Source organism: Peromyscus leucopus, unplaced genomic scaffold (genome assembly GCF_004664715.2).
Source record: "Peromyscus leucopus breed LL Stock unplaced genomic scaffold, UCI_PerLeu_2.1 scaffold_257, whole genome shotgun sequence".
Taxonomy (NCBI): Eukaryota; Metazoa; Chordata; class Mammalia; order Rodentia; family Cricetidae; genus Peromyscus; species Peromyscus leucopus.
The window spans coordinates 109,449-135,031 of record NW_023505131.1 but is presented as its reverse complement, the minus strand read 5'-3'; the positions used below and the strand labels follow the sequence as shown (position 1 = coordinate 135,031).

At 56.9% G+C, this 25,583-nt stretch overlaps 2 protein-coding genes across 2 annotated transcripts; one reads left to right on the top strand and one right to left on the bottom strand.

Annotated features, from left to right (window-relative positions):
- The first annotated feature begins 277 nt into the window (after positions 1-277).
- Positions 278-11,206, top strand: LOC114694153 (protein FAM83H). The gene is given in 21 exon segments (XM_037201898.1): positions 278-385; positions 6,520-6,981; positions 7,776-7,923; positions 7,926-7,939; positions 8,012-8,084; positions 8,087-8,131; positions 8,336-8,679; positions 8,682-8,772; positions 8,775-9,006; positions 9,008-9,183; positions 9,186-9,294; positions 9,296-9,471; positions 9,474-9,703; positions 9,705-9,906; positions 9,909-10,227; positions 10,229-10,295; positions 10,327-10,414; positions 10,417-10,497; positions 10,500-10,580; positions 10,583-11,075; positions 11,077-11,206. Coding segments are annotated over 21 exon segments (3,534 nt in total). The 5' UTR covers positions 278-307; the 3' UTR covers positions 11,102-11,206.
- Positions 11,207-14,046: 2,840 nt separating this feature from the next.
- LOC114694336 (mitogen-activated protein kinase 15-like) lies at positions 14,047-19,607 on the bottom strand. Its single transcript, XM_037201897.1, is given in 18 exon segments — positions 14,047-14,232; positions 14,331-14,442; positions 14,535-14,637; positions 14,743-14,947; positions 15,057-15,162; positions 15,250-15,384; positions 15,787-15,841; positions 16,331-16,333; positions 16,454-16,593; positions 16,758-16,921; positions 17,001-17,065; positions 17,068-17,130; positions 17,608-17,664; positions 17,667-17,719; positions 17,825-17,854; positions 17,969-18,066; positions 18,151-18,250; positions 19,339-19,607. Coding segments are annotated over 18 exon segments (1,944 nt in total).
- Between the last annotated feature and the right edge of the window lie 5,976 nt (positions 19,608-25,583).

The window sequence follows — 25,583 nt, the reverse complement described above, 5'->3', positions numbered from 1 at the left end:
GCTCCTCAGGGACACTCCAGGGCCACCAGGCCAGAGCAGCCACAGGCAGCCTGGAGGCCAGTTGAGGCCGCTGCCGTGGAATCCAAGCTGGTGCTGGCCCCTGAGCACATGGAGGGCTGTGGCGCCGGGGGCCCCATGCCAGCCCTGGGCCTGAACTGCTGAGACTCCACGAAGTCCAGCTGTGCTAGCCCAGGAGCAGCTGCTGCTGGAGGACCGGAGGCGGCAGGTCCAGCTGCAGATGCAGCAGCAGCTGCAGGAGGAGCAGCTGTGGCTGCAGCAGCTGCAGGAGGAGCAGGCCTGGGTGCACATGGAGGGGCTGCAGCTGGCCGTGGCCCTGGAGCAGCTCCGGAGTGAGGGTCTCGAGGCCCTGCGGACTCAAGGCCAGGTAAGGCCTAGAGGGCTATGGGCAGGGGCTTGGGCAGTCTGAAGGTACAGCGGACACCCAAGCATCTTACAGATGTGGGGGGGCTGGGAACTCTGGGGGCCCGTCTGCCGGGAGGGGCTGGCGCCCACTACACACGGAATCTTTTGCCGGGACAAAGGACAGCAAGCCTGCCCAGACCACAACAATGCTTGGCAGGCAGAGGCCATGGAGGGAGGGGATGTTTGTTTGGGGATGGAGTGTCAGGGGACCAGGACAAGTAACTACAGGAGCTGTCCAGGGCAGCAGGCGTAGTAAGGTGTGGGGTGAGGGCTGGGTGCACAGTCGACAGACAACAGCAGAAGTGAGGAACAGTCCCCACCCCAAGTATCCTGGACAGCTTCTGGTCGGTCCAGCGGCCTGCCCTGTTTACCGCAGCTTGGCGCCCAGGGCTTGAGATCACAGAGGCAGCACGCAGTGCTGGTGCCCATTATCCTCATTCCAGGAGGAAGACTGGCCTCAGACGCAGCTGGGGCTATTTTGGGCAACTAGGATTTCCACCCCAGCGTGGTGGTGTGGAGTCACCACCGCCTGCCTGCTCCAGGTCTAAGATGCCGCCGGCTGCATCGAGGTCTGGGTGGGCACTCTGGCAGCAGGCACACACCCCAGGCAAGTCTGGGTGCAGAGCCCAAGAGACAGCCTGGAGGATGTTCACAGCTGTGGCAGAATGGATGGCACTCAGAGCGAAGGGGTGATAAAGGCTGAAGGAGGGGGGACGCAGGGAGCGCGCTCGCGCGGGGTGGGGGTGGGGTTGGGGGTGGGGTGTCCATCTCCTGATGCTCTGCAGAAGCCAGCCCAGTCTAGTTGTAACCTTTCAGTGCTATGGTGAGGTGGTCTGAGGGGGAGAGGCTGAGGCGGGGTGATTGTGGAATGAGGGGGAGTGGGACAACCACGTATCATGAAGATTCCCAACTTAGAGTCAAGCCCTGCTCTTTTTTTAAATATTGGTTTCGTTGTTGTTGTTGTTGTTTTCAAGAGAGTTTCTCTGTGTAGCCCTGGCTGTCCTGGAACTCACTCTGTAGACCAGGCTGGCCTCGAACTCAGAGATCCCCCTGCCTCTGCCTCCCGAGGGCTGGGATTGAAGGCGTGCGCCACCACCGCCCGGCTTCAATATCATTTTCAAGCTATCTGCCCTCCAGTCTCCTCTTGACCCCTATCCCACCTCCAGGGGCTCTAACACTCCTCTTCTGAGGCCCGTGCCCACTCCCCACCCGGGCTCTAGAGGTCCAGGCTACAGTGGATGTCTGGGCTTTGAGCCGTCAAATCTAGCGTGCCCAAGCCCAGCTGACCGATCCCTTGAAGACTCCTTGGAGAGAAGGGTTTCTCAGAGGAACCCTGTGTACCTAGTGGTCTCAAGGTCAGTGTTGGGGCGGTGCCCTGGAGGTCAGAGGGTGCACTCACCAGCAGCCGCTCGAAGCTTGGGCCCAGGTGGGGGCGCCTGTCCCTTTCCTGCTGCAGCTTTGGCTCCCCCCTTCTTACTGCTCATGCTCCTGGGGGGGGCGGGAAGGAAAGTCCAGGGAGGGTATGTTCAGAAGGGCAGAGGACATACTGCGCTGGCCCTGGATGAGCATGCAGCAGGAGCACAGACCTCCAGCACACTTCTCAGCCAATCTCTTGGTCCACTTGCCTGCCCCCTGATGATCTGAGTATGTGTCCAGTGGGCCTGAGCAAGAGGCCTGGCAAGAATGTCTCCCTTTATGCTGTGTGCCTGATCTCTACAATCCTGGCTCCGCCCCACCCTGCTGGAATCCACAGATCTACATTCTGGCACCAGTTTCTAAGTCACGGGAGTGCCAGTTGATCAGCCTGGGCTGTGTAGACATACCTTCAAGTGCCTCAACCCTTGGTCTGCTGAACCCAACCCCTCCCCATCCTCGAACCCCCTCTCCTTGTCTGGTTCTGGAAGCAATGCCCTTTCCCCTAGTATCCGAGGCTGGCCCCCATTCATTCCCCTAGGAAGAGTCTTCTTCCCACTTCGGCCTGAGTTAGGGTCTTCCAGTATCCTGGAACCCCTCACAGGGCCCAATGAATAGGAAGCCCAGGCACTGCAATCTCCGACTCCATACCGCTACGTCCCACCCCGCTGGTGCCACAGGAACATTTGGAAATGGAGTTAATGAAATGTTATCCTGAAAATAGGACCAGAAAGTGACTGAAGGCTGTCTTACAGAGAATGTTCAGGCAGGTGGCAGACATTGAGAAGTGGGGGCAGGAGAACTGGTGGATGGGGAGCTGGCTTGGACACACGTCTGAGTTCAGGGCAGGGCCTACTAAGTAGGGAAGTGGGTTAGAGGGAGAACTGGGCAGACCAGGGACCTAGGAGGAACTACGCGCTTAGGTGTATGGGTGATGTGTGGGGGTTGATATGTACATGGGGTTCCCTGTCTGTAGAGGACCCAGCCACTTGCGGCATCCAGAGCGCAGAGACGCTTTAATGTACATGTGTGATCGTGACCCCTGTGCCTTCAGTTGGCGTGCGTGAAGAAGCGATCAGTGGGTGCCAGGACCACACTCTTGGTTCAGGACGTGATCCTCTATATGAGATGAGGGGCGGAGCTTGGTGTGCGGGATTCTGTGTGGCGGAGGGGCTTCTGCGAGGTCCCTTTGTGCCTGAGGGGTCCCATGGGTACAGGGGTGTGGGTGCGCGCAGGATCCCCTATGTGGTTTGGACATATGGGTGGGAAACCCGTGGCGTTCCTGTGCCGTCGGTCTCATGTGAGAGGATAGCCTGCAGGGAGTGCAGTGGGGAAACCAGAGGTGTGTCTGCGTGCTGTAAGGCGGTCACCGAGTGAGCGGGGTGCTTGGTCCCGCGTCTGCGGCCTCACCTGCCTCACCTGCCTCTTGCAACGCACAGAGCCCAGAAGCTCCGCCCCTCACGTCGGGCCGGCCAGTTTCCTAGCGACTAAGCCGGAACTTCCGAGTCCCCCAACTTCCGGGCGAGGGTCAGGGGTCGGCAGTAGGGGCTTCGAGCCATGGGCTCGCAAATGGTTCAAGGGGTTCCGGGTCTCGAACGAAGCAGCTTTGGCTGTACCCAGTGGAGCCGGCCAGCGTCCGGGGCGCAGTTCTGGGGACGTCCCCGGAGCGCTCCGGGGTTGGGGTGGCGGGCTTGGGGGCTTGGGGGGCGCCCGCGAGACCAGACTGGGGGTCCCCCCCGGGGGTCGCAGCGGGGTCCGGGCCGCGGAGGGCGCAGGAATGCGGGCGCGTCGGGGTGGGGCCGCCCGCCCAGGTGCTGCCCGGGCAGGCAGGAGGCTGAGCGCGGGCGGGCGGGCGGGGCGGGGGGGCGCGTGAATCAGGCCGAACGGGGGCGGGCCGCGGCGGCGGCGGCGGCAGCGCGGGGAGTGGCTGCCGGACGACCAGACGCGAGGCGCTGGGCGGCGGTGGGCTCCTGCTGCCCTGTGCCGAGACCCCGCTCACCTGGCCAGGTAGGGCCCTTCCCCGGGGGGGGCCGGGCACGGCGCGCAGCGCGCAGGACGCGAGGCCGGGGCCTCCGCGCCACCATACCTGGGTCTGGTCTCGGGACCCCGGGCCGGGCGGTACTGTGAGCGCGTGCGTGGGGCTGGGTCGGGGACAGGGTGGACTGCTTCTCCGGGGTCCTGGGTGAGGGGTTTCCGAGGGCCATGCTGGCAAGGAGGAGGCAGATGGAAGGGGTGCGACGTACACCCTCGTTCTCGCGGCCTAGATGGTGGCTGGGCATGACCTGTACCTTTACCGGAGCCTCACCCCCAGCCGCCATGAACCGGGGTGTCCAGGGCTGGATCCTTGTGTGGAGGGCAGGGAAGACTGGAGTCTCCTAACTCCTGATCCCACATCCCCGGACTGGATAGGCAGATAAAGACACCTGGCCTGGGTAGCGGCTAACTTCCTAGGGTACAGTAACACCCTTGGGCCTTGTAGTACCTAACCCGCAAGCTCTAACTCATCGACTTCCGGTCTTTGCGCCCCATCCCACCAATTCCCACCTCTCAGCTTCATGTCCCCTACCACCCACCCCTATTTGGTTGGCCACAGTCACCGTCTTCGTGTAGTAGCCCAAGGTGCGCCCCATGGGATCCCCCTTCCAGATGCGGGAACACTACTCCTGTCAGGTAGGAGGGGAGTTACCGTCATTTGTGTGTGTGTGTGTGTGTGTGCTGTTCATGGTGAAGGGCCTGGAGAGTGGCTTCAGGTCGGAGGTCATCGACAGAAGCTTCCTGCTGAGTCATCGGTTTGGGTGGGATAGACTCCCTCCGTAAGCAGCGGCCCTCTTGAAGAGCAGATGTCTGTGTGAGCAGGCTGTTGGGGTCATTTGCTGATAGGACTGGTCACTGCCCAGCCCATAGGCAAGCGGGGGGGACTGTGTGTCAGTGAGAGAACCTGAGGGCATTTGAGGTCGTGGGTGACTGCTGTGTGAGACCAGGGCCCACCGGCACTCAAGACAAGGGCTTCTTCCCAACCAGTAGTATCTTTGATGGTTCCTCACCAGAAGTCCACAGGCTGGACAGTATCAGTTCTCGGTCTTATATCAGGAAGTGCCCCTCCCCCCCCCAGTGAGCGCACACCAGTGAGTGTGAGCGCACACCAGTGAGTGTGAGCATGCTACCCAGGAAGGCTGAGTGCGGTACATGGGGCCTGCCCAGCAGACATGCCAGCAGGTGGTCCCCAGATCCGTGTGCCCCACCTCACACTGCAGACGGGAAGGAAAACCAACGGCCTACAGTCAGGGCAGTGCCCCAAAGGGAATGTAGAGCACTCTTCTCAGGGCGGGTAGACAAAGGAGTGTCCCCACCTCCAAGCTCTGTCACATTCGGACTTGTTCATGGGTTGCAGCATGCCCCTAGGGATGGCAGACACTACAGCTCCCTGGCTCGCACACACAGAGCAGAGTCCTGACCCCCAATATCACCAGACAAGCGTCCCCTAATGACAGCAGCTAGTGCCCCGTGCTGACCCCATCACCGACCCCCTCCTCTTCCTGGGCAGAATCACTTTTCCCAGTCCGGGAACCTGTGTGCTCCGCAGAGCAAGAGTCCCAGGCCATTCCAAACCCGAAGAGCAGTGGGGAATGGGGTGAGCCTGCCCTAAGGCAGCTTCCAGAGGTGCAGGTTTCTAGGTGTCTGGTTGTTATTGCTAATGCCTTCCTCAAGCCTAAGTTCCTGTTCCCCCTCCCCGCCCCAGCCACTGGAGAACAAGAGCATTGGTTTCTGGGGCCCCCCTGGTAATGGGGCGCCGACAGAGCTCAGCCTTCATTCTTAGTGCACTGAGAGGAGAGGGTGGTGATCCGGGGTGGTCTTGGGAATGTCTCCGTTGCCATCAGGGTGGGTGGGTCTGGAGGGTGTAGAGACCCCTACAAGGGAGGGCGGCCCCACGGAACTGTGGCCCAGAGAGGCTTTAAGCCGAGATGGCTCGGTAGCAAAGGGCGAAGTTTTCATTTAGAGAGGTTGAAAATTGAGGAGTGGGGGCGGGGAGGTGAGGGAAGGGGCTGTGGGAACGGACAGGTGTGGAAGGAGGGAAGAGGTGTGGGTGGGGTTGGAGGCCATCAGCCCGGATGAGTCAGTCTCCGCTCTGCCGTGCTCACCTTGGGCCAGGTACAGTGTCTTGCCACCCCTCCCAGTTGCACACAGAAAGGTAACAGGGCCAGAGCATTGCCCAGGATCTTCTGTCAGTGGAGACAGTGCCAAGGAGCCAACGAGACTACTCTCTTAAGGAGAAAAAAAAGGGGGGGGGTGATAATCTCATTACTGGACTGCATTTGTGTCTTAACCAACAAGTTATTGTAGGAAAAGGGATCCACAAAGGAAATGGGCCATGAATCTACTGACCCTGAAGGAAGGGTAGGCGGGGCCTCTTCCCTGTCTGGAATGGGGCAAACACTGGCAGTCCCTGAGGTCCTGATGAGAACAAGGTCTCGTCCCCAGGAAGGGATTTAGGACGGAGTACCAGTGGCCCATGGCTGCCCCCAGGGGCTGTTTCTGAGCCTATCTGGTTGGGGCCTGGAAGATCTCCCAGGGATAAGCTGAACCCCAAGATCTAGCAGCTCCGTCGGCTGTGTGTGTCCATTTGTGAGGGTAAGGTAAGTGGGCCCTAGTAGCCCTAGTTAATGCATCTTCCCGCCCCTCCAGGCCCCTGGCCCCAACATGGCCCGTCGCTCCCAGAGCAGCTCGCAGGGGGACAACCCATTGGCACCTGGGTACCTGCCACCCCACTACAAAGAATACTACCGCCTGGCGGTGGATGCGCTGACTGAGGGTGGGCCAGAAGCCTACAACCGCTTCTTAGCATCTGAGGGGGCACCTGACTTCCTGTGCCCTGAGGAGCTGGAACATGTGACCCGCCACCTGCAGCCCCCACAATATGTGGCCCGGGAACCCCCTGAAGGCAGCCCTCCTGATGTGGACATGGATGGTTCCTCAGGAACCTACTGGCCAGTGAACTCAGACCAGGCTGTGCCTGAGCTGGACCTGGGCTGGCCCCTGACCTTTGGCTTCCAAGGCACGGAGGTCACCACACTGGTACAGCCACCGCCCCCCGACAGCCCCAGCATCAAAGATGAAGCTCGGAGGATGATCCGCTCTGCCCAGCAGGTACATTGTTATGGGCTTGATGGATGGTGAAGGGTAGCCTGAGCTGGGTCTTGAAGCATGAATAGGAGGGTGTGGGAAGAATAAAAGCATTGCAGTATTGGGGATGCCCGGGCTGGTCAGCCAGACCTCAGCAGGAGAGTCACCCTGTAGGGTTTGTCCATCGTCACCTGGGAATTGGTTAGTGGCCTCTATACATTTGCTTGCCCAGGATCATGGCCAGTACCCAGAAACGTAGGGCCGTTGGCCTATTGGTCTCTCCAGACCTTGCCCGGCTGAGAGCAACCCACTCCCAAAGCAGCTGGCAAAGAGCAAAAAGAAAAGAAAATGGCTGTTAAGCCAGGGAGACTGGCTGGTGCCAGTTATCTAACATTCAGGGAGGTTGAGGCTAACCTGGACTACATAGTAACAGTCCAGCCTGCATTAAAAAAAACAAAACACTCCCACAAAATCTAGGAAGATTAGGTAAGGTAGCAGACCTAGCTTCTGTCCCTGCTCCAGGTTGTGACAACCCCGCATCCCCCATCGAGCCTGAGGTTCCGATGCCTGCCCCCACAGCTTGGGATCTGAACACACAGGCAGAGCTGCAGCTACTCCCCTTCTGAATGAAGCACCCTAAAAGTATAGGCTCTGCCCCTGCTCCAGGCTCCTTGGTGAACTCCCTCTCTCACGTCCCATTTACCACCCTCCGTTCACGGCCGCTCTCTCCTGGGGTTAGGCTGCTACTGGTCATTTCACAGTGCGTGTGGGTGACCCCTCCGTCCCGCTGACCTGATACACGCACCTACCTCACACAGGTGGTAGCCGTGGTGATGGACATGTTCACCGATGTGGATCTGCTCAGTGAAGTGTTAGAGGCTGCGGCCAGGCGAGTCCCGGTCTACATTCTGCTGGATGAAATGAACGCTCAGCACTTCCTGGACATGGCAGACAAGTGTCGTGTCAACTGCACCACGTGGATGTGAGTGACCAGGCCAGGGGAGTGGAGGGAAAAAAAAATACTTTGGCGAAGACCTGACTCCCTCTCTTCCAGTTCCTGCGCGTGCGCACAGTGGCAGGGCCTACCTATTACTGCCGCACTGGGAAGTCCTTCAAGGGCCATCTGAAGGAAAGTTCTTGCTGGTGGACTGTGCTGTAGTGATGAGCGGAATATAGGTATGCCCAGTGGGTTTCCTCAGCCCTGGCCCTCCCCGCAGAGCCCTCCCCCGTGGTCCTACTCCCCCCCCCCCCCGTAAAGCCCTCCTTGCCACAGCCTACCAACCCAGTTCCTTACAGACCCCGATTCCCTGATTAAACGACGGATGCCTTCGGCCTTTGTGGCCCCTACTTCCTCTCCCTGACTCCCTCCCTCCTGCCCACAGCTTCATGTGGTCCTTCGAGAAAATCCACCGCAGCCTGGCTCATGTGTTCCAGGGAGAGCTGGTCTCCAGCTTCGACGAGGAGTTCCGCATCCTCTTCGCCCAATCAGAGCCCCTGGTGCCCTCGGCTGGGGTGCTAGCCCGCATGGATGCCTATGCTCTTGCGCCGTACTCCGGGGCCGGGCCCCTGGTGGGCGTCCCCGGGGTTGGAGCACCAACACCTTTTTCCTTCCCTAAGCGGCGCACTCCTGTTCCACCGCCCCGGGAAGAAGGCCTGGGCTTCCCCTCTTTCCTAGACCCTGACCGCCACTTCCTGTCAGCCTTCCGCCGCGAGGAGCTGCAGCGCGCATGCCTGGGGGTGCATTGGAGCCCCACTCAGGGCTCCGGCCACTGGCGCGGCCGGCTGAGGCCGGACCCATTGGGGAGCTCGCAGGCCCCGGGGCTTCTTCCAGGCGCGGCACTTGGAGATGGACGCCTTCAAGCGGCACAGCTACACCGCGGCCGACGGAGGTGGAGCCGTGGAGAACTTTGCCGCTGCGCGGCAGGTGTCGCGACAGACATTCCTCAGCCACGGGGATGACTTCCGTTTCCAGACCAGCCACTTCCAGCGTGACCAGCTCTACCAGCAGCAGCATTACCAGTGGGACCCACAGTTTGCGCCCGCGCGCCCAGGGCCTCTTCGAGAAGCTTCGTGGAGGCCGACCTGGCTTTGCGGACCCTGATGACTTTGCACTAGGTGCTGGGCCCCGCTTTCCAGAACTCGGTGCCGATGTACACCAGCGGCTGGAATATGTGCCATCCAGCGCATCTCGGGAAGTACGCCACGGCTCGGATCCCGCCTTTGGACCGGCCCACGTGGTATGGAGCCCAATGGGGCCTCGCGCCCCAACCTGGGCCAGCGTTTTCCGTGCCAAGCATCCATGAGGCAAGGCCTGGACACCACTCCAGAGATGGAGCCTGCGCAGGGGTGGACCCGAGGGCCGGGCCCGGCTCCGTCACTGGCGCCTTGCTTCCTACCTGAGCGGCTGCCACGGTGATGGCGGGGAGGAGGGTCTGCCGATGGAAGCTGAGGCCTATGAAGATGAAGTGCTGGTTCCTGGAGGCCGGGACCTGCTCCCCTCCGCCTTCCGCACTCCTGTACCCTTCCAGCCAAGGGACCAAAGCCAGGCTCAGGAAGCGGTGGTGGAGATAGCTCAGAGAGAGAGGGCACAGAAGAGACAGGCCTGGCCAAGCAGGACTCCTTCCGCTCCCGCTTGAACCCGCTCATCCAGCGCAGCTCCAGGCTGCGCTCATCACTCATCTTTGCCTCACAGGCCGAGGGTGCTGGGACCCACGCAGCCACCACAGAAAAAGTACAGCTGCTACACCAAAGAGCAGACTGTCAGTGAAACCGTGGGGCCCGGTGGAGAGGCCGTTCGTTCCAGCGCCTCGGCGAAAGTGGCGGAGCTACTGGAGAAATACAAGGGCCCTGCCCGGGACCCTGGGGGCGCAGGGGGTCCCATCACTGCCTCCAGCCACAGCAAGGCGGTAGTGGCCCAGTCCTGGCGGGAGGAGGTGGTAGGGCCCGGAGGCGCGGAACTGAGCGCCGCAGCCTTGAGAGCTGCTTGCTTGACCTGCGCGACTCCTTCGCACAGCAGTTGCATCAGGAGGCAGAGCGACACCCAGGAGCGGCATCGCTGACCGCTGCGCAGCTGCTGGACACACTGGGCAGCACAGACCGCCTGCCTTCGCGCTTCCTCTCCGCCCAGGGTCGCTCCTTGTCGCCACAAGGGCGAGATAGCCCTCCACTAGAAGGGCAAGGAACGCACCAGTTGCCTTATTCTGAGCCAAAAGGGAGCCCCACGCAGCTTACCCTGAGCGCAAGGGAGCCCCCGTCTGGATTTCCCAATCGGAGGCAGCCCAACCACCGGGTTGATTGAGCAGAAGGGAGTCCCACTAGCCTACCCAGACCGCAGGGCAGTCCAGTGCCCCTACCTGAGCGCAGGGGCAGCCCGGTCCCCAGTGCCGAGCGCAGGGCAGTCCAGTGCCCCCTGTCCCTGAGCGTAGAGGCAGTCTCACCTTCGCCGGGGAGTCTTCGAAGACGGGCCTACGGATGAGGTGGCTGGCGGCCCCATGGAAGTCCTGCGAAAGGCTCCTCCGCCTCAGCAGTTGCTGAGCCCCAAGATGAGCGGGCGTGGGAGGATGAGGGCGGCTTGCCAGCTCCACAGGAGAATGCGGCAGCCCGAGAGCCCCCGCGGCCCTCGCTGGGCGGGGTGACAGCGCAGAGGCTGCTGCAGACGAGAGAAGCCCCAAGGTTCGCCTGACTTCAGCCACCGCCAATGCCTTATACAGCAGCAACCTGCGAGATGACACGAAGGCCATTCTGGAGCAAATCAGTGCCCATGGCCAGAAGCACCGCGGGGTCCCTGCTCCAGGCCCGGCTCACAGCAGTCCGGAGCTAGGTCGCCCGACAACTGCAGGGGACTTGGCCCCAGACATGTCCGACAAGGACAAGTGTTCGGCCATCTTCCGCTCAGACAGCCTAGGGACACAAGGCCGGCTCAGCCGCACGCTGCCGGCCAGCGCAGAGGAGCGTGACCGACTCCTTCGCCGCATGGAGAGCATGCGCAAAGAGAAGCGTGTCTACAGTCGCTTCGAGGTCTTCTGCAAAAAGGAGGAAGCCGGCAGCACTGGCACAGGAGACAACCAGGCAGAGGAGGACACCAGGGACAGTAAAATGGGCAAATTGTTCCCAAGATTCTGGGACATTCAAAAGCAAAAAATGAGTCCTCTGGTCCTGGAGGCCAGGACTCTGCATCACTGCCATACAGCACTCACGGGACCCATCTGGTACTGATGGAGTGGTGGCTGCCAGGCTGGTGTCAAAGCCGTTTGGGCCTGGCTGACAACCACCCAAACTGAGCTCCACTTGAATCCACCTGACAGCCACACTGCTCTCTCTCTCGGCTTCTGCTCGCTAGGAGCTCGGCCCCTCGCCAGTGCATTTTCTCATCACCCTCCTCACCTCAGCCTCCACCATCTCCTGGGCTCAGGTCCACTTTGGGGCTTAATTCACCTCAGGGATCCACATCTCTGCCTTATTCGCCAATTTTTCAAGGACTCAACACTTTACGCCTCGGCTGCCTCTTAGAGCCTTTTAGCTCAGGGTTTTTTCTCAGGGGTGCATTTCCCTCACAAGCTCCTGGGTCCACTGCCTTCCTCTGGAGACAGCCTCCCTCCATCCCCTGACCTCCATTCTCTCTCCTCTTCTCCTCTCTCTCTCTCTCTCTCTCTCTCTCTCTCTCTCTCTCTCCCTCTCTCTCTGGAACTCACCTTCTCTGCCTCCTCACTGCCTCCTAGCACTTTCTTGGCATCTGTCCTCTTGCTGGGGAGGGCAGGGATGCTAGACAGGGCAGGCCACCAGGAGTCATTGCCAAGCACCTGCGGGGTCTGCCTTAAGTCGCGTCTGCCTTCTCCAGCAAGCCTCTGGCTAGCACCTGAAGAGGAGCCAGAGTGGGTAGCACTGACTTCGCAGTACAATAAAGCAGTCTGGACAGACTTTCCGCCACCCCAGCTTCAGTAAGTTCCTAAGCCAAAGTCTGCGAAGAGGCTCTATGTCGCGTCTGGGCCTCAGCAAAAGGCAGAAGACGGGGCATAGCACAGCCTGAGCGCCAGCGCCACTAAGGGACAGCAGACCCTGCCCCCACCCCCAACTCCACCTAGTCTCGCTCCTTTCCTAGTTGTCACCAACAAAAAGAATCTGTCCAAGGTCCCGGTCACTTTTACCTTTTCTTACCTCCAAGGATTTTGATTGGGAATAACGCCGAATGCATAGAGAGCCCCCCCCTCCTCCACACACACACAGTTAGGCATTGAGAAAATACGTTTCTGCTGTCTACCATTCTTTCCAAATAGTTTATACCCGGTGTGTGTGAGAGAGTGTGCACGTGCGTGTGCACTCGGTGAAATATCCCAAGAGGGCAAAGATGTGAAAACAAAGCCACTAAGTAGTTCCTTTTGACTGCAGCAGCTGGGGAAGGAAGGACACTGGGGCTTGGGCCATGACCGGATCCCACTGTAACTTCCCTGTCAACCCCCCACCCCCACCCTCCGGGTCCTGGCCGGCGTGCACGTGTCCCTGGGAACTCGATGAGCTGGAGTATCTCCTAGTCTTGACATGCTCGCTGCTTAGCTCATCTTAGGGCGCACGTCTGGGGTCCCCGTGCGTCACTGCCCATGCTCAGACCTGTGAGCTCCGCAATGGAAAAGTGGAGGCTGCTAGTCCTTCCTGGGCCCCCTGAGACCCCTGGCTGCACCCTGCACACCTTTCTGAGAAGGACGTTTCCTGAAGCAGTTCTTGTCCTCTCACATTAACAGTAAAACAACACACAAGCTCCAACGCAGCCCAATGCTGGGGAGGCAGAGGTAAGCTGGTCTCGAAGTTCTGGGCAGCCTAGAAGAGCAAGTTCCAGGCCAGCCAGGGCTACACAGTGAGATCCTATGCATCACACCACACACACACACACACACACACACACCACACACACAACCAGCAAGTCCCCCAATAGGTGTGACTGTCCAATTTTTAAGCCTGTGACCCTCCTAGTTTCCTTTTTGGACCCATGAGTCCCAGTGGGGAACTCGTATTCCTCCACGCCGCTCCCATCCCTGAGCACCCCATGCCCCTGCAAACGCCTGGCTCTTTGGGGTCATTCACGGAGGCATTCTCCAGTCTTGAAGCCCAGAAGACACTTCTCAGCCCCCTGAACCCTTCTGCCCCGATAGCCACTTCTTGGCCTTGCAGGCACACTGGTTTCGGGGGGTTCGCTCTCACAGACTCCTTTGTTCTGTGCTCAGCAACTTGGAGCTATGCCTCAGACTCTTGAAACTGGGCGCTACCACATTGGCAGTCGGCCACCTCAGGAGACAAAACCTTTTGGCTCTCGTTCTGACTGGCTCTCCGCCATGTTGGAATCATACCCACCCTCGCCCGGACCTGGTTATTTGCTTCCTGACTCTGTCTCATTTCACCCAGTATCACTGCTATCCAGGCTCCAGCTCTGCCCAGCTTCCCCTACGGGTGCCTGGTCCCTGCTGTCATGGCCCCGCTGCGCCAGCAGGTTTAGACAGCTCCCCTAGCCAGGTGGTGTGGAACACTTGAGTGCCTACACAAATCTGGTCTGAACTCACACCAAGCGCCCCCACGAGATCTTCAGGGTCTTCCTGCCCTTTTTATCAAGACCCGGAGACAAACCAGGAGTGTCACTGCGTGGTTCGAGCGCAGGTGGCAGTCACCGACAAAAGGTAGCGAGAGCCTCGGCCCAGAGAAGTGCTGCACACTCCTCTCTCCCGGTGGGAATGGGTCCACAGTCCTTGTCCCAGAGGGCTAGGCTGAGTGGGCAGAGGCCTCTGAGAGAGCAGACATGGCCCTTCAACTGTGTGCTGAGCACAGGATTCGGATATGGAGCACTCTGGAAGACTGTTTGGGACCTAGGAAGGGAGCCCTCGGAGGGTAGTGGGGTGAGAAGATGGCTTAGCTGGGCTGGCAAAAAATATGACTTTATTGGAAGAAATTGTTGGGGGTGGAGTGGAAACCGCCATCTACTCCCCCTTAGGGGAGAGAGGCTCAGAGAACCCTCCCGGAACTCGAATGCATATGGACAAAGGAGGGAGATGCGCTGGGGGCTGGGAACAGCGCCAGGTTGCCGCGAGGAGGAGGCGGGTGGGCGGCTCACGCACGCGGTCCGGGGAGCAGGGGCAGGCGGCCCAGCGCCGAGCGGCACACGGTCCCATAGGCCTGGGAGTAGCCGCCAAGCGCAGCTCTGGCTGCGCCCTGGGCCCCCTGCGAGGCCGAGGTGCCAAACATCCTTCGGCCGGGTCGGGGTTCCGGGGCCTCCCGGGGCAGGCGGGAAGGGACCTGCACGCAGGCGAGGGTCTTGTTCAGGAGGAGAGGAGTGGAGCAGGGCTCTGGGGGTACGAACCGCACTGGAGGGAGCTGGGAAGGGCCGGGCTCACCCGTCGCGCGCCGGCCGCCCTCGGCCCACCGCCCCGGGCCGGGTCACTGCGGATCAGGGCCTGATTGGCCGCCTGAGCCGCGGCCTGTGAAGTCAGGGAGGGCGCCACCACCCTGAGGTTTGTCTTCACCTGGAAGGGGTGCGCCACGGGGTCACGGAAAGGTACTGCAAGAGGCTCTTCCGTGCCCACCCAACCTCGACTTACCCCGAGGGTGCCGAGGGTGGCTCCGCTGTGGCCCCTGGTGGCCTTTCCCCCCTGCTTGGGGGCGGAAGTTGGAACAGGGGGTCTGAGCTCTGCCTGGGAACTTCTGTGGGGTCATAAGAGCAACCCCCCGGAGTTAGGTCCCCGCCGCGCACGTTGGTGGCCTTACAGAGAAGGGGCCAGGGGTGCGTGGGAGACAGGCAAAGCTCACCCACGTGCTCAGGGTTATGACCAGGGCTACTCTGAGGTCTGGGTCCCCGTTTCCGCGCAGGCGTCTCCGCGGGGACCTGGGGGAGGACTCCGGGCTTGAGGGATTGAGCCCGGGCGGGGGACACCCTGAGCTCTGCCCGCGAGGCCGCACCCCCCAGGCCTTCCTCTCCAGGGCTGCGGCTGTTCCCCCTCCGCTCCAGGATCATCTGCGGGATTGGAGGGGCGCTCAGAGGGGGCCGGACGGCACTGGGAGGTCGCTGCGATAAGAGGCTTCGAGGGTGCCCCGTGGAGAGCGGACGATGGGAGTCCCGGCACCTGGTACAGGCGGTTGCGATACTCCGGTGCAGAGAGCTGGTCCCCTTCGTGCACCGGGAGCCGCACGTCGGATCCCCGTGTCCACTCGCGGTCCGGGCAATGGAATCTGCGGGGCCAGGAAGACGGATGCAGGAGTGACGGGACACAAGTTGCAGGAGAGCAAGCCACTCGGGCTCCCACCCCTGCTCTTCACCTCTGCACGTAGGGGTGTTGCAGCGCCTGCTCAGCGCTAAGCCTCTTGTCCGGAGCGAACGCCAGAGTCGCTTGAGGAGGTCCAGGGCTTCTGGGGGTGTCTGGCGGCAGGAGGGCGTCCAGCGTCTGCCGTGGCCTGCGGGCAGCCGCCTGTCGTCTCCTCGCTAGGGCCCCACCCGTGGCACCTTCTGTCTGTGGCCTGACCTCTGCTTGTGTAAACCCCACTCTTCGCGTCCCCTTCCCGAGGCGGTCACCTCTCCATTCCCTCATCCCCCCGCTCAGTGGGACGCTCTCCCCTTTTCTAAGGCTGGTGGTCTCATTTCTGGGGGATGGGTCTTGTTTTTTTTCTCTTTTTCTTGCCAGTCTCCTGTATTCCCCTCCCCGCCGCCCCGCGCCCCCCCCCCGTAACTAAGCTTTAAGAGCATGGGGCTGAGCTCGCAGCTCTGCACCGCTACAAACTGGCCCCTGTGCCAGCTTGCAAGATGGCGGCCCCTCCCGCGACCTGCCACCCCTCCCCACACCTAAGGGATCCACTCACTTGGACCCAAGGTTCTGCAGAATCAAAGCACTGTAGTCTGAGCCAAGGCCTGGAGCTCTGTGAGTGGGTGGAAGACAAGAGGTATGAAGCAGGCAGGCTGGCAGGGGGGGAGGGGGCAGCCAACCCTTCTGCCACATGGATAATAAACAGCCTCTCACAGAGTCGGTCTAGAAGGGCTCAAACCCTAAAAGCCAGCACATGGTCCAGGTGAGTGCCCAGAGCTGTGCCTTACCCGGAAAGCACACACTCTGAGCATGCTCACATAGAGGATGCTGGGGTCACACCAACCCAAAAGGCAGGAACTTGCTGGGGGACAGCGGCACCCTCGGGGGCGTTCAAAGGTGTCTCCCTCCTGCCATGTCCCTCTCCACAACCGCTGATCTCAGCAAGCAGCACGGACGGACACTTCACTCTTGTTCAGCCCCTTCCTGTCCGTGTTGGCTTGCACAGTCCCTGTGGCCAAGTCTGTCTGCTCCAGTCCCAGCAGCGGCTCCTGGGCCCTCCCTCCACAGGGCCCTTTCCAGTTTCCCTGGGTCAAGTAAACTCTCTCCTGTGCACGGTACTGGGGAGATGTGGTACAGCGTCTCCACAGCTGTGCCCTCTGACTTTCATCACCCTGTGCCTAGGGGACAGGCTGCCGAGTTGGGACCTCACTGTGCAGGCTCACCCTCCGTGGAGGGCAACGGAATGGTCTCCAGGATCAGCTCCAGCTGGTGGAAAGTCGATGTGCCGGGAAACAGGGGCTGCCCCCGAAGCATCTCTCCTAATATGCAGCCCAGGCTCCACATGTCCACCCCAGGGGTGTACCTGGAGCAGGAAGGGGGATGTGCAAGGGCAGGGAGCAGAGGCGGAGGCAGAACGGGAGTGCAGGGACCGGGCGGTGAGTATTCAGGTGGGCCCAGGCGGGACCAGGCTACAGGGTACCCTATGGGACCTGAAGGGAGGAGGGAGATTGGGTCTCCAGCTGTTACCATCGGGAGGACAGAAGAACCTCTGGAGCTCGGTACCAGCGTGTGGCCACATACTCTGTCAGGGCCTGGCCCTCAGGCCCCTCCGGGAGGTCACTCAGGGAGCGGGCCAGGCCAAAGTCACAGAGTTTCACCCGGCAAGCAGCATCCAGCAGAACGTTGGCTGGCTGGAGAGGAACGGGCTCTTGAGACCCAGTGGCCGGGAGCACAGTGGAGCCAAGGGACCTGTGGGCACGTGGACCCAACCTTCTGGTCCCGGTGGATGACACGCCCTGAGTGGATAAACTTGGTGGCCCTCAGGAGCTGGTAAAGATGCAACGCTTGTGGATGTCCTCCAGGAGTTTGCCCTTCTGGATGACTGCATTCAGGTCGGTGTCTGGGAAGGGGCAGGAGCCGGGAAGAGACGCAGGTCAGTCTGGAGGGTGAAGAGTGCAGGTCTGTACCACTTCGAGCCTGCCAGCCCTCAGCCCATCCTGGGCTCTCTCTGCCTGGCTACCCGGCCATCGAATCTGTCTTTACTGTCAATACAGCCAGAACGGCCTATGGAATTATTTCATCCTACTTCATGCTCTTGTTTTACAAACGGAGTGGAAAAAAGGAGAACATCGCAAGTGAGGGCAAAGCAAGAATCCCGTGCAGAAGGGACGAAGTGGGGGCGTCACCTCCAGGCCAGGGCAGCAGGGTAAGGGAGAGGGTCACTGCCAATCTTGGAAGGTCAGACCTCACACAGCTTTGTGCTCAGGTTCAGGGACAGATGAGAGTGACAGGTACAGTATGGGCCAGGCATCAGAGGAACAGAAGAAGGGAGCCAGGTCCCTTAAGTAGGGCTGGGGTCTGGCCAAGCCTCACTCACCCATGGACTCAAACACCAGGTAAATATCCCTGTCATTCTGTGCTGGGATCACATCAGTAGGCGGATGATGTTGGGGTGGTTCCCAAACTCCTGGGAAGACAGACTGTTGCTGCTGCGAAGCCAAGACTGTGCTCTGGGTCAGTGGGGCCAGCTTCTCCCTTGTCCGTGGGGACCTGCACCCAGGGAAGGACGTGGCCGGGTGGCCTGGGCCCCTTACCTGGAGAAGCATGACTTCCCTGAAGGTTCTCTGTAAGAAACAGAAATAGGCAGCAGGCTGACCCAGAAACGCCAGGAAGCCTGCTGTGACGGGCCCCTCCCACAGCTCCCCATACCTCCCCATACTCCCTCACCGCTCACTGACCTGAGCATCTGTCTGGTCCCTAAAGGCATCAAAGATTTCTTGATGGCCACTACATCACCGGTCCTCCGATCCACTGCCTTCCACACAATGCCATAGGCCTGGGGAACACAGGTCAGCTTGCTGAACACAGGGGTGTCCTGCTATACACACACACACACACACACACACAACACCACACGCACACACCAGCCAGCCAGCCAGGCTGTCCTATCCAGCTCTAAATCCTGGAAGGGGTCAGAGTGTGGCAAGTCCTGGTGGCAGAGCCAATGACGGCAGCATCTTCTGAGAGGGGAAAAAAGGGTGAGAACTGGAGAGGTCCCTACCAGGACATGAAGCCACAAGTGGGTACTACTGGGCAGGACCTGAAGCCGGCTGTCTCTGGAATGACCTTTGACCCCTCCAGCACATTGATTCTCTCTACACCGCCCCCCCCCAATGCCATCTGCTTAGCAAATCCTATTGACTTGACCTTCAGAATGTATCCAGGGCCTGATGACGTCCTTCCCTTCCATCTCTGCTGGGCACTGGCCCATGCTTCTGGCATCTCTTGCGGGTTGGCTATCTACTTTCTCTGCCACTCCCGACCCATCACCACACCAAGCCTCACCAGAGTCCACAGGGTGAGCTTTGTAAAAATGACTCTTCCAAACAGCTGCTACAGTTCGTCGATTAAAATAAAAGCCAAAGTCTTGAAGGTCCCTAGATCCCTTCCACACAATGGACCCATCACTACCACCTATCCATCTCCTCCTGGTTCCATGCATAGAAATGTAGTGTGTCTCCAAGAGCCAAGCAGGGCTTTTTTTGCTTCGGGGCCTTTGCGATGGCTGTGTGCTTGTTCCCCTCCAGTGTACACAGAACACACCCACAGAACACACACATTCACACACACAGCCCCATATACTCAGACCCAATTACAGTCACCAATGCACCTGAACTCACACACAGTTCCTGCTCTCATTCTGTGAACCCCCTTACTCAGACTTCCCGAGCCTGGTTTGTGTGCTCCTGAGCCGTGCTGAGCAGCCCTTCACCCTCAGAAACTGAAATGGCCAGGCTTCCCCAGAACAACCTATGAGAACTCAAAAAGGTAGGGGTGTGTGGGTGGAGCACCAATGCCACTCCTCTCGCAACCTGGAGCACCAATGCGACTCCTCCTGCAAAGTGGGGACCCTGGCAGTCAGTCACCTGCCTTCCAGGCGAGGTCCCTGAGTGCTGCCCCATTTCCGTATGGGGTATAGGAGCCTCGGAGGAAGCAAGACGCGAGCCCAGGAGCCAGCATCCAGTGTCGGAAGAACTAGACCTTGGGGGCTGACCAGCCACCAGGTGACTGCAGTGCTCGTCGGATGACGGGGCGTCCCTGAACTCACCCCTTCCCAAGCCTCCGCTTGATCAGGTATCTCTGGGCTACGTGGCGTCCACCTCGGCACACATGACGAGAGCAGCGCAGGTTCTTAGTGTCCACGGACTCCTCCTCGGAGTTGGACCTGTTGATCGTTGGCTTGGGAACCGGCGGCCGCGGTGCGCCACCCTTGCGCCTGCGCCAATGGGCGGGGTCTGCAGCCTGCCCCACCTGTCTGCTTGGTCGCGGGGTGGGGGTTGGGGTGGGGGCTATTTCGAGTGCCGCGCACAGCGGCATCGCAACGCTGCAACCCCTGGTTGGGCACGTCTTAGGGTTCAGGGGAACTGAACGTCGGAATTCAGAGCCGGCTCTCTCAGGAGCGAAGCTGTTGGATGCAACAGTGGATGAAAAGACGGCGAGGTCAGGGCGTGGCGGGAGCCTGGACCCTGGTAGAAGAGCCCTAAAGCTGGTGATGGGGAAAAGGCGCCAAGTGGGAGTGAGCCGACGTGTTTGAGGCTCCGGCTGCTTGCCAGGGAAGTTGGATGGAGACCAAAGGTATGGGCCACCCAGAGGACCAAAGCACTGGGCCGACTGATGTGAGGAGGAAGTTGCAAGAGGCCAGGAGCTCGCGATTGTGCGGCGGGAACACCACACAACAAGGCAGGGAATACCGCATGAAAATGGATCCAGGCTGCTGGAGTCTTGTTTGGATGTGGAAAAAGGGTGCAGGCCTGGGCTGGCCAGAGAGACCCAGAATGCCCGTGTGTGGCTCAGGCAGAGAGCTTACCTAACGTGCAGGAAGCCCGAGTTCCATTCCCAGTACCCAACAAAACAAAAACTGGAAGATGCCGATTATTCCTCTCCCAGGCTCCTAAGCCTCCGTTTCCTTAAGGAAACTGGGTGACACCCAGGAACCTCATCCCCGAAGGCAGGGGACACCAGGGCCCCCAGCAGCCACGAGGGAGTGGTTCGGATGCTTCACCCACCTCCCAGGCACCTGCTTCCAGGGCTCTTCTCTTGTTTCCACCAGACGCTCTGGGAGGCCTGGCCCTCCCCAGGCACTTATAATGAAGGACTGCTTCCAGCACGGCTCAGGGTCACATAAGCAGAGCCCATTTGAGTGGTACATAGAGTAAGGGCAGGAACTGTGTGTGAGCTTGGGTGTATCCAGCTAATTTGTGTATTTTAGAGATCTTAGACATTGGAGGGACCAGGTGATACCGGAGTCGTAGACTAGAGCGCCACTTTGGGAACAGCAGAGAACCAGGCAGAGCTCTGACTCTCCCATTCACAGTCAGTTGCCAACAATGCCCAGGGACCAACATGTTTAGCAAGATTTTAATCTGGTGTAGATCAATAATTGTGTGAAATACAGTGAAAGTGAATTGCTAAAAAAAAAAATTAAAACCTCAAACTTACAAAAGAAACCATCGTCATCATCATTTATTTACTGGCTTGGGTAGTTAAATTACCCTGTGCTACAGCTTTTAAGAGAGAATCTTGGGGCTGGAGAGATGGCTCAGTGGTTAAGAATTCGGCTGCTCTTCCTCAGGATCGAGGTTCGATTCCCCGCACCCACATGGCGGCTCACAACTGTCTGTAACTCCAGTTCCAGCCCCCTCAACACAAACCTACATGCCGGCAAAACACAAAAATTTTTAAAAATTATAACAAAAAGAGTTTTCCAGATTCTCCTGTCCTTTCTGCCTTGACTCACTGAATACCTGCCATCAACAACGAGAGCAGACAAGCCGGCCTGTGGCAGCTAGTGGCCAAAGTATATCAAAGTATATCAGGTGCACTGTGAGGTCTGACCACGCAATGCTGGGATGTCTGCCATAACCGCTGACCTCTGGCAGGGACAGTGTGCTCCTCCTGCATCCTGGGGAGTAATAAATGCCGCTCCTGGGGCTAGAGAGATAGATGGCTCAGTAAGTAAAGTGGTGTGATGAAGGGAAAGCTGGAAGTAATAAGCCGATGTCATAAAGGATTTTTCAATAAGCGTGCCTAGGAAATATTATTACACAAAAGTAGAATTTAGCTAAGGAGCACTGCCTCTAATATGGCAGAAGATAAGCAGTGTGCTAACCAGACTTCTTAGAACTACAGAAAGGTAAACATAGAGTTTAGGCTGGGCGGTGGTGGCACACTCTTTTAATCCCAGCACTTGGGAGGCAGAGGTAGGAGGATCTCTGGTTAGAGGCTATCCTGGTTACATAGTTCCAGGATAGCCAGGGCTACTTAGAGAAACCCTGTCTAGAAGAAAGAAAGAAATGTAGGTAGAGCTGAACTCTAGGACTCTTAGAGTCTAGGGTTACTGAGGGTACATTTTAGTTAAGATTTGTTCACCAGACTGCCCATTAGCATCTATTCCCACATCAAAAGGCGTGTAATTCTACCCGGCAGGCAGGCAGGCAGGCAGATCCTGGTTAATGATGACCTAAAGACAACCCTGGCCTATTTCAAAATAACTGGGAACTGTCTTTGCTACGTCAACCGCCCATTGTCCGAAATGGCCAAGCTTGCAGTTTCTGTAAAACGTGTTTAATAGCACAAAGTGTAACTTGGAGCTGGAATCTAAAGAGATTTACAGATAACTTCAAGTGTGAAATGTTTTAGTTTAAAAATCTGTTAGCAAAGAATTTCTGTTCAAGGCCAGTTTCCCTTTGGACTTAAGCCAAAACCGGACGCACACAATGATGAAAGAGTTTTGATTCATTATTATTGCCCAGTGTTTGGAGGAAAATCTCACGTACTGCTTCAGTAACTGTGCAGGCCTGAGGACCAAAGGACCTGAGTTCGATCCCTGGCACCACATACAAAGTGGGTTTGCAGTCCTACTGCCCGTAGCCTGAAATAGAAGGATCCCTGGAGCATGCTGGCTAGCCTGCCTTGCCTAATTCAGCTCCAGGTCCCAGTGAGAGACCTTGTCTGAAAAAACAAAGTGGGGGTCTCTTAAGAAACAACATCAACATTGACCTCTGGTCTTCATATACATGCAGACACACCTGTATAGGCAGTGACACATATGCTCCTGCAGACATGAACACACACACACAACCAAAAATTCCACTACAGGGGGGGGGAGGGGAGAGCATGGTTGTACTGGGATCTCCAAGTTTGTTAGATGGAACACAGGAAATAATGCATTCAGAGAAAATGGGAGGGGGGTATTTCTAAAGTAACAGTGCTAGTTTCTTTACTTAAAATATGGGAAATTAAAAAAAAAGAGATTTTTTTTTTTCTGGGTGTGGTGGCAAATGCCTTTAATCTCAGCACTGGAAGACAGAGGCAGGAGAATCTCTGTGAGTTTGAATCCAGACTGCTCTACAGAGTGAGTTCCTGGACAGCCAGGACTAAATAGAGAGACATTGATGGATTTGTCATTTTTTTTTTTAAGATTTGTTTTTATTTTATTTTATGTGTGAGTGTTTTGCCTGTATGTTTTATGTACTGCATGTGTTCCTGGTACCTGCAAAGGCCGAAGTGGGGCACTAGAGTCACTGGAACTAAAATTACAGAATCGTACATCATCACTCACTTGGGTCTTCTATCAGAGCAGCAAGTGCTCTTACTACTGACCCATTTCTCTGGCCTCGAAAAACAAAACAATTGAGGGTAGACTTGGCTCCTTCTTCAATTTGTGGATGATGTTTTCCAGTTTCATATATATACATATATATTTTTAAGGGTTGGAGAGGTAGCTCCATAGTTAAGAACATGTATTGCTCTCCCTTAGAACCTGAGTTAGGTTCTCAGCACCCACATCCGGTACCTCACAACCACCTGTAACTCTAGCTCCGTGGTTTGACACACTCTTCTGGCCTCCGTGGGACACACACACACACACACACACAACACACACCACACACACAGATACACATAAATAAAATTTAAATAATTCTTAGAATTCTAACATATCTCAGAGTTAAACGACTTTTGAGGGTAAGTGTTGGACAAGCTGCCGTCTTGTCCTGCGTTAGCGTCACGCCTGTTCATTCCGTGTGTTTTCATATGTCTGTGTTTTCCTGAACAACTGTTGTTGGTTTATATTGTGATTTACTTCAAAGCATGCCGCAGGCATCTGCAGAACTCTCCATGTTGAGAAGGATGACATGATTTCAATGCTTATGAGCTACTTTGAAGCAAAATTAGCCACACAGCACATAAAAGGATGTGTTCATGCACTGAGTTCTAGCAAATGCATACATCCACGTATGCCTCTGCCTCTGCCTATTAAGTTGGTGCCTTCATTCCCCAAGAGACAAACATTATTTCTGCATTGTACCGTGTGGAATACTCTACTTTCTAATCTTCATAGAATAATTCTCTTTGGGTCTGGAGATCACTCGGTCAGTAAAGCGCTGGCTTGCAAGCGTGAGGGCCTGTGTTCAAGCCTCAGGACCTACATCATTATCCCATCCCGGGTGGCGATGTGTGCATGCAATCCCAGCCCTGGGGAGGTAGAGGCAGGTGGGTGCTAGAGCTTGCTGGCTAGCAAGCCTAGCCTACTTAGCCATTTCTAGGCTAGACTCACAAGACAAGAGAGAGAGAGAAAGAAGAGAGAGAGAGAGAGAGAGAGAGAGAGAGAGAGAGAGAGAGAGAGAGAATGTCTGAAGACAGTACCGGAGGTTTTCTTCAGGTCTCCACATGCATGCACACCTCAAAACATATGCACCCATACATACTTGGACAGGACATGCACATGAAGTACTCTTCCATGTAACAACTAATTCACTCAACCTGTTTCCTGAGAGTCATTTATGTTATGCATCAGTAATTTATCCCTTTGCAACGTTGACTATGGTATGATTCTGGACACTGGAGGTATTTTATCACTGGTTCTTTTATGAATTAACATGCTACCAACACTATATTCCCCTTCGACAAACATCCATCTCATTATTCTCACATAAGTATTTAGAATTAAAAACTAGACAACTGGGGGCTGGAGAGATGGCTGAGCAGTTAAGAGCACTGGTGCTCTTCCAGAGGACACAGTTTCAATTCCAGCACCCACATGGTGACTCACAGCCATCTGAACTCCAGGTCCAAGGATCTGACACTCTCTTCTGGCTTACTTAGGCACCCCTCATACCCCTCATTCACATGGCACATAGACATAATGCAGACAAATACCCATTCACATAAAAATAAAATTAAAACAACAACAAAAACACTAGACAACAATTTCTTTCTTTTTTCTTTTGTTGTTTGTTTTGTTTGTTTTTGAGACAGGTTTCTCTGTCTTCCTGTGCTGCAAGCTGTACAGAACTTGCTTTGTAGACCAGGCTAGCCTTGAACTCACAAGATCCACCTGCCTTTGTCTCCTGAGTGCTGGATTAAAGTGTGCGCCACCACTGCAAGACTTAGACAACAATTTCTTAAGTAATTTTGTCATTTTACATCTGAGCAATGATGTGTGAAAACCCGAATTTCCTCAGATATCAGAGTACGTGCGATCAGCCTTGTCTTCTTTGACCATGTAGTGAACTGGGTTTATTTTATCTGGTCTTAATTCGCCACTTTCCTAATACACAAATCCCCGTGTGTTTCATGGCTATTCCTGTGCCACATTTTGCAGAATTCTGTTCAGTTTTTTACACATTTATTTTGTCCTCTGTGCTACAAGTGAGTTTCACGACTTGTTCTTAAACCCAGATCTGGGTAACATGTTCTGTCAGGTACCTATTCTGTAAGTCAGATGACGTGTCCGTGTCTACTCAACCAGCTATTGCCCATAGGTGTCAACACCAGGCCGTGGAAAAACTGTTAGCTTAAACGGGTGCTATTGGCTCACAATTTTTTTTTTTCAAGACAGGATTTCTCGTGTAGTTTGGTCTGTTCTCGGCAGTGGCTCACACTTTTAACCCAGACCCGGGAGGCAGAGGCAGGAGATTCTTGAGTTCGAGGCCAGCCTGGTCTATAGATCAGTTCCAGGACAGCCAGAGCTACATGGAGTAACCCCATCCCGAAAGACCAAACCAAACCAACCAAACGAACAAAAAGAACTGTAGCTTTATAACAAGACAGGTGCTGGCACAAAAGCTTCTCTGACCCAGAATTTCAGATCCAAAGACAAAATAGCACAGCCTTGACTTAGACACTCAAATTAATAAAAGGAAGGATGTTAACATATGCACCAGTTCTGCACCTTCTCAGAGCCCACGCTCATGGTAAAATCTATGTCTGGAGATCTTAATACCATCAACTTGTCTCAGACAGTTTCAGGGAGAATTGCCAAAGGGGGTGACAGTTGTTCACTAAAGGGAC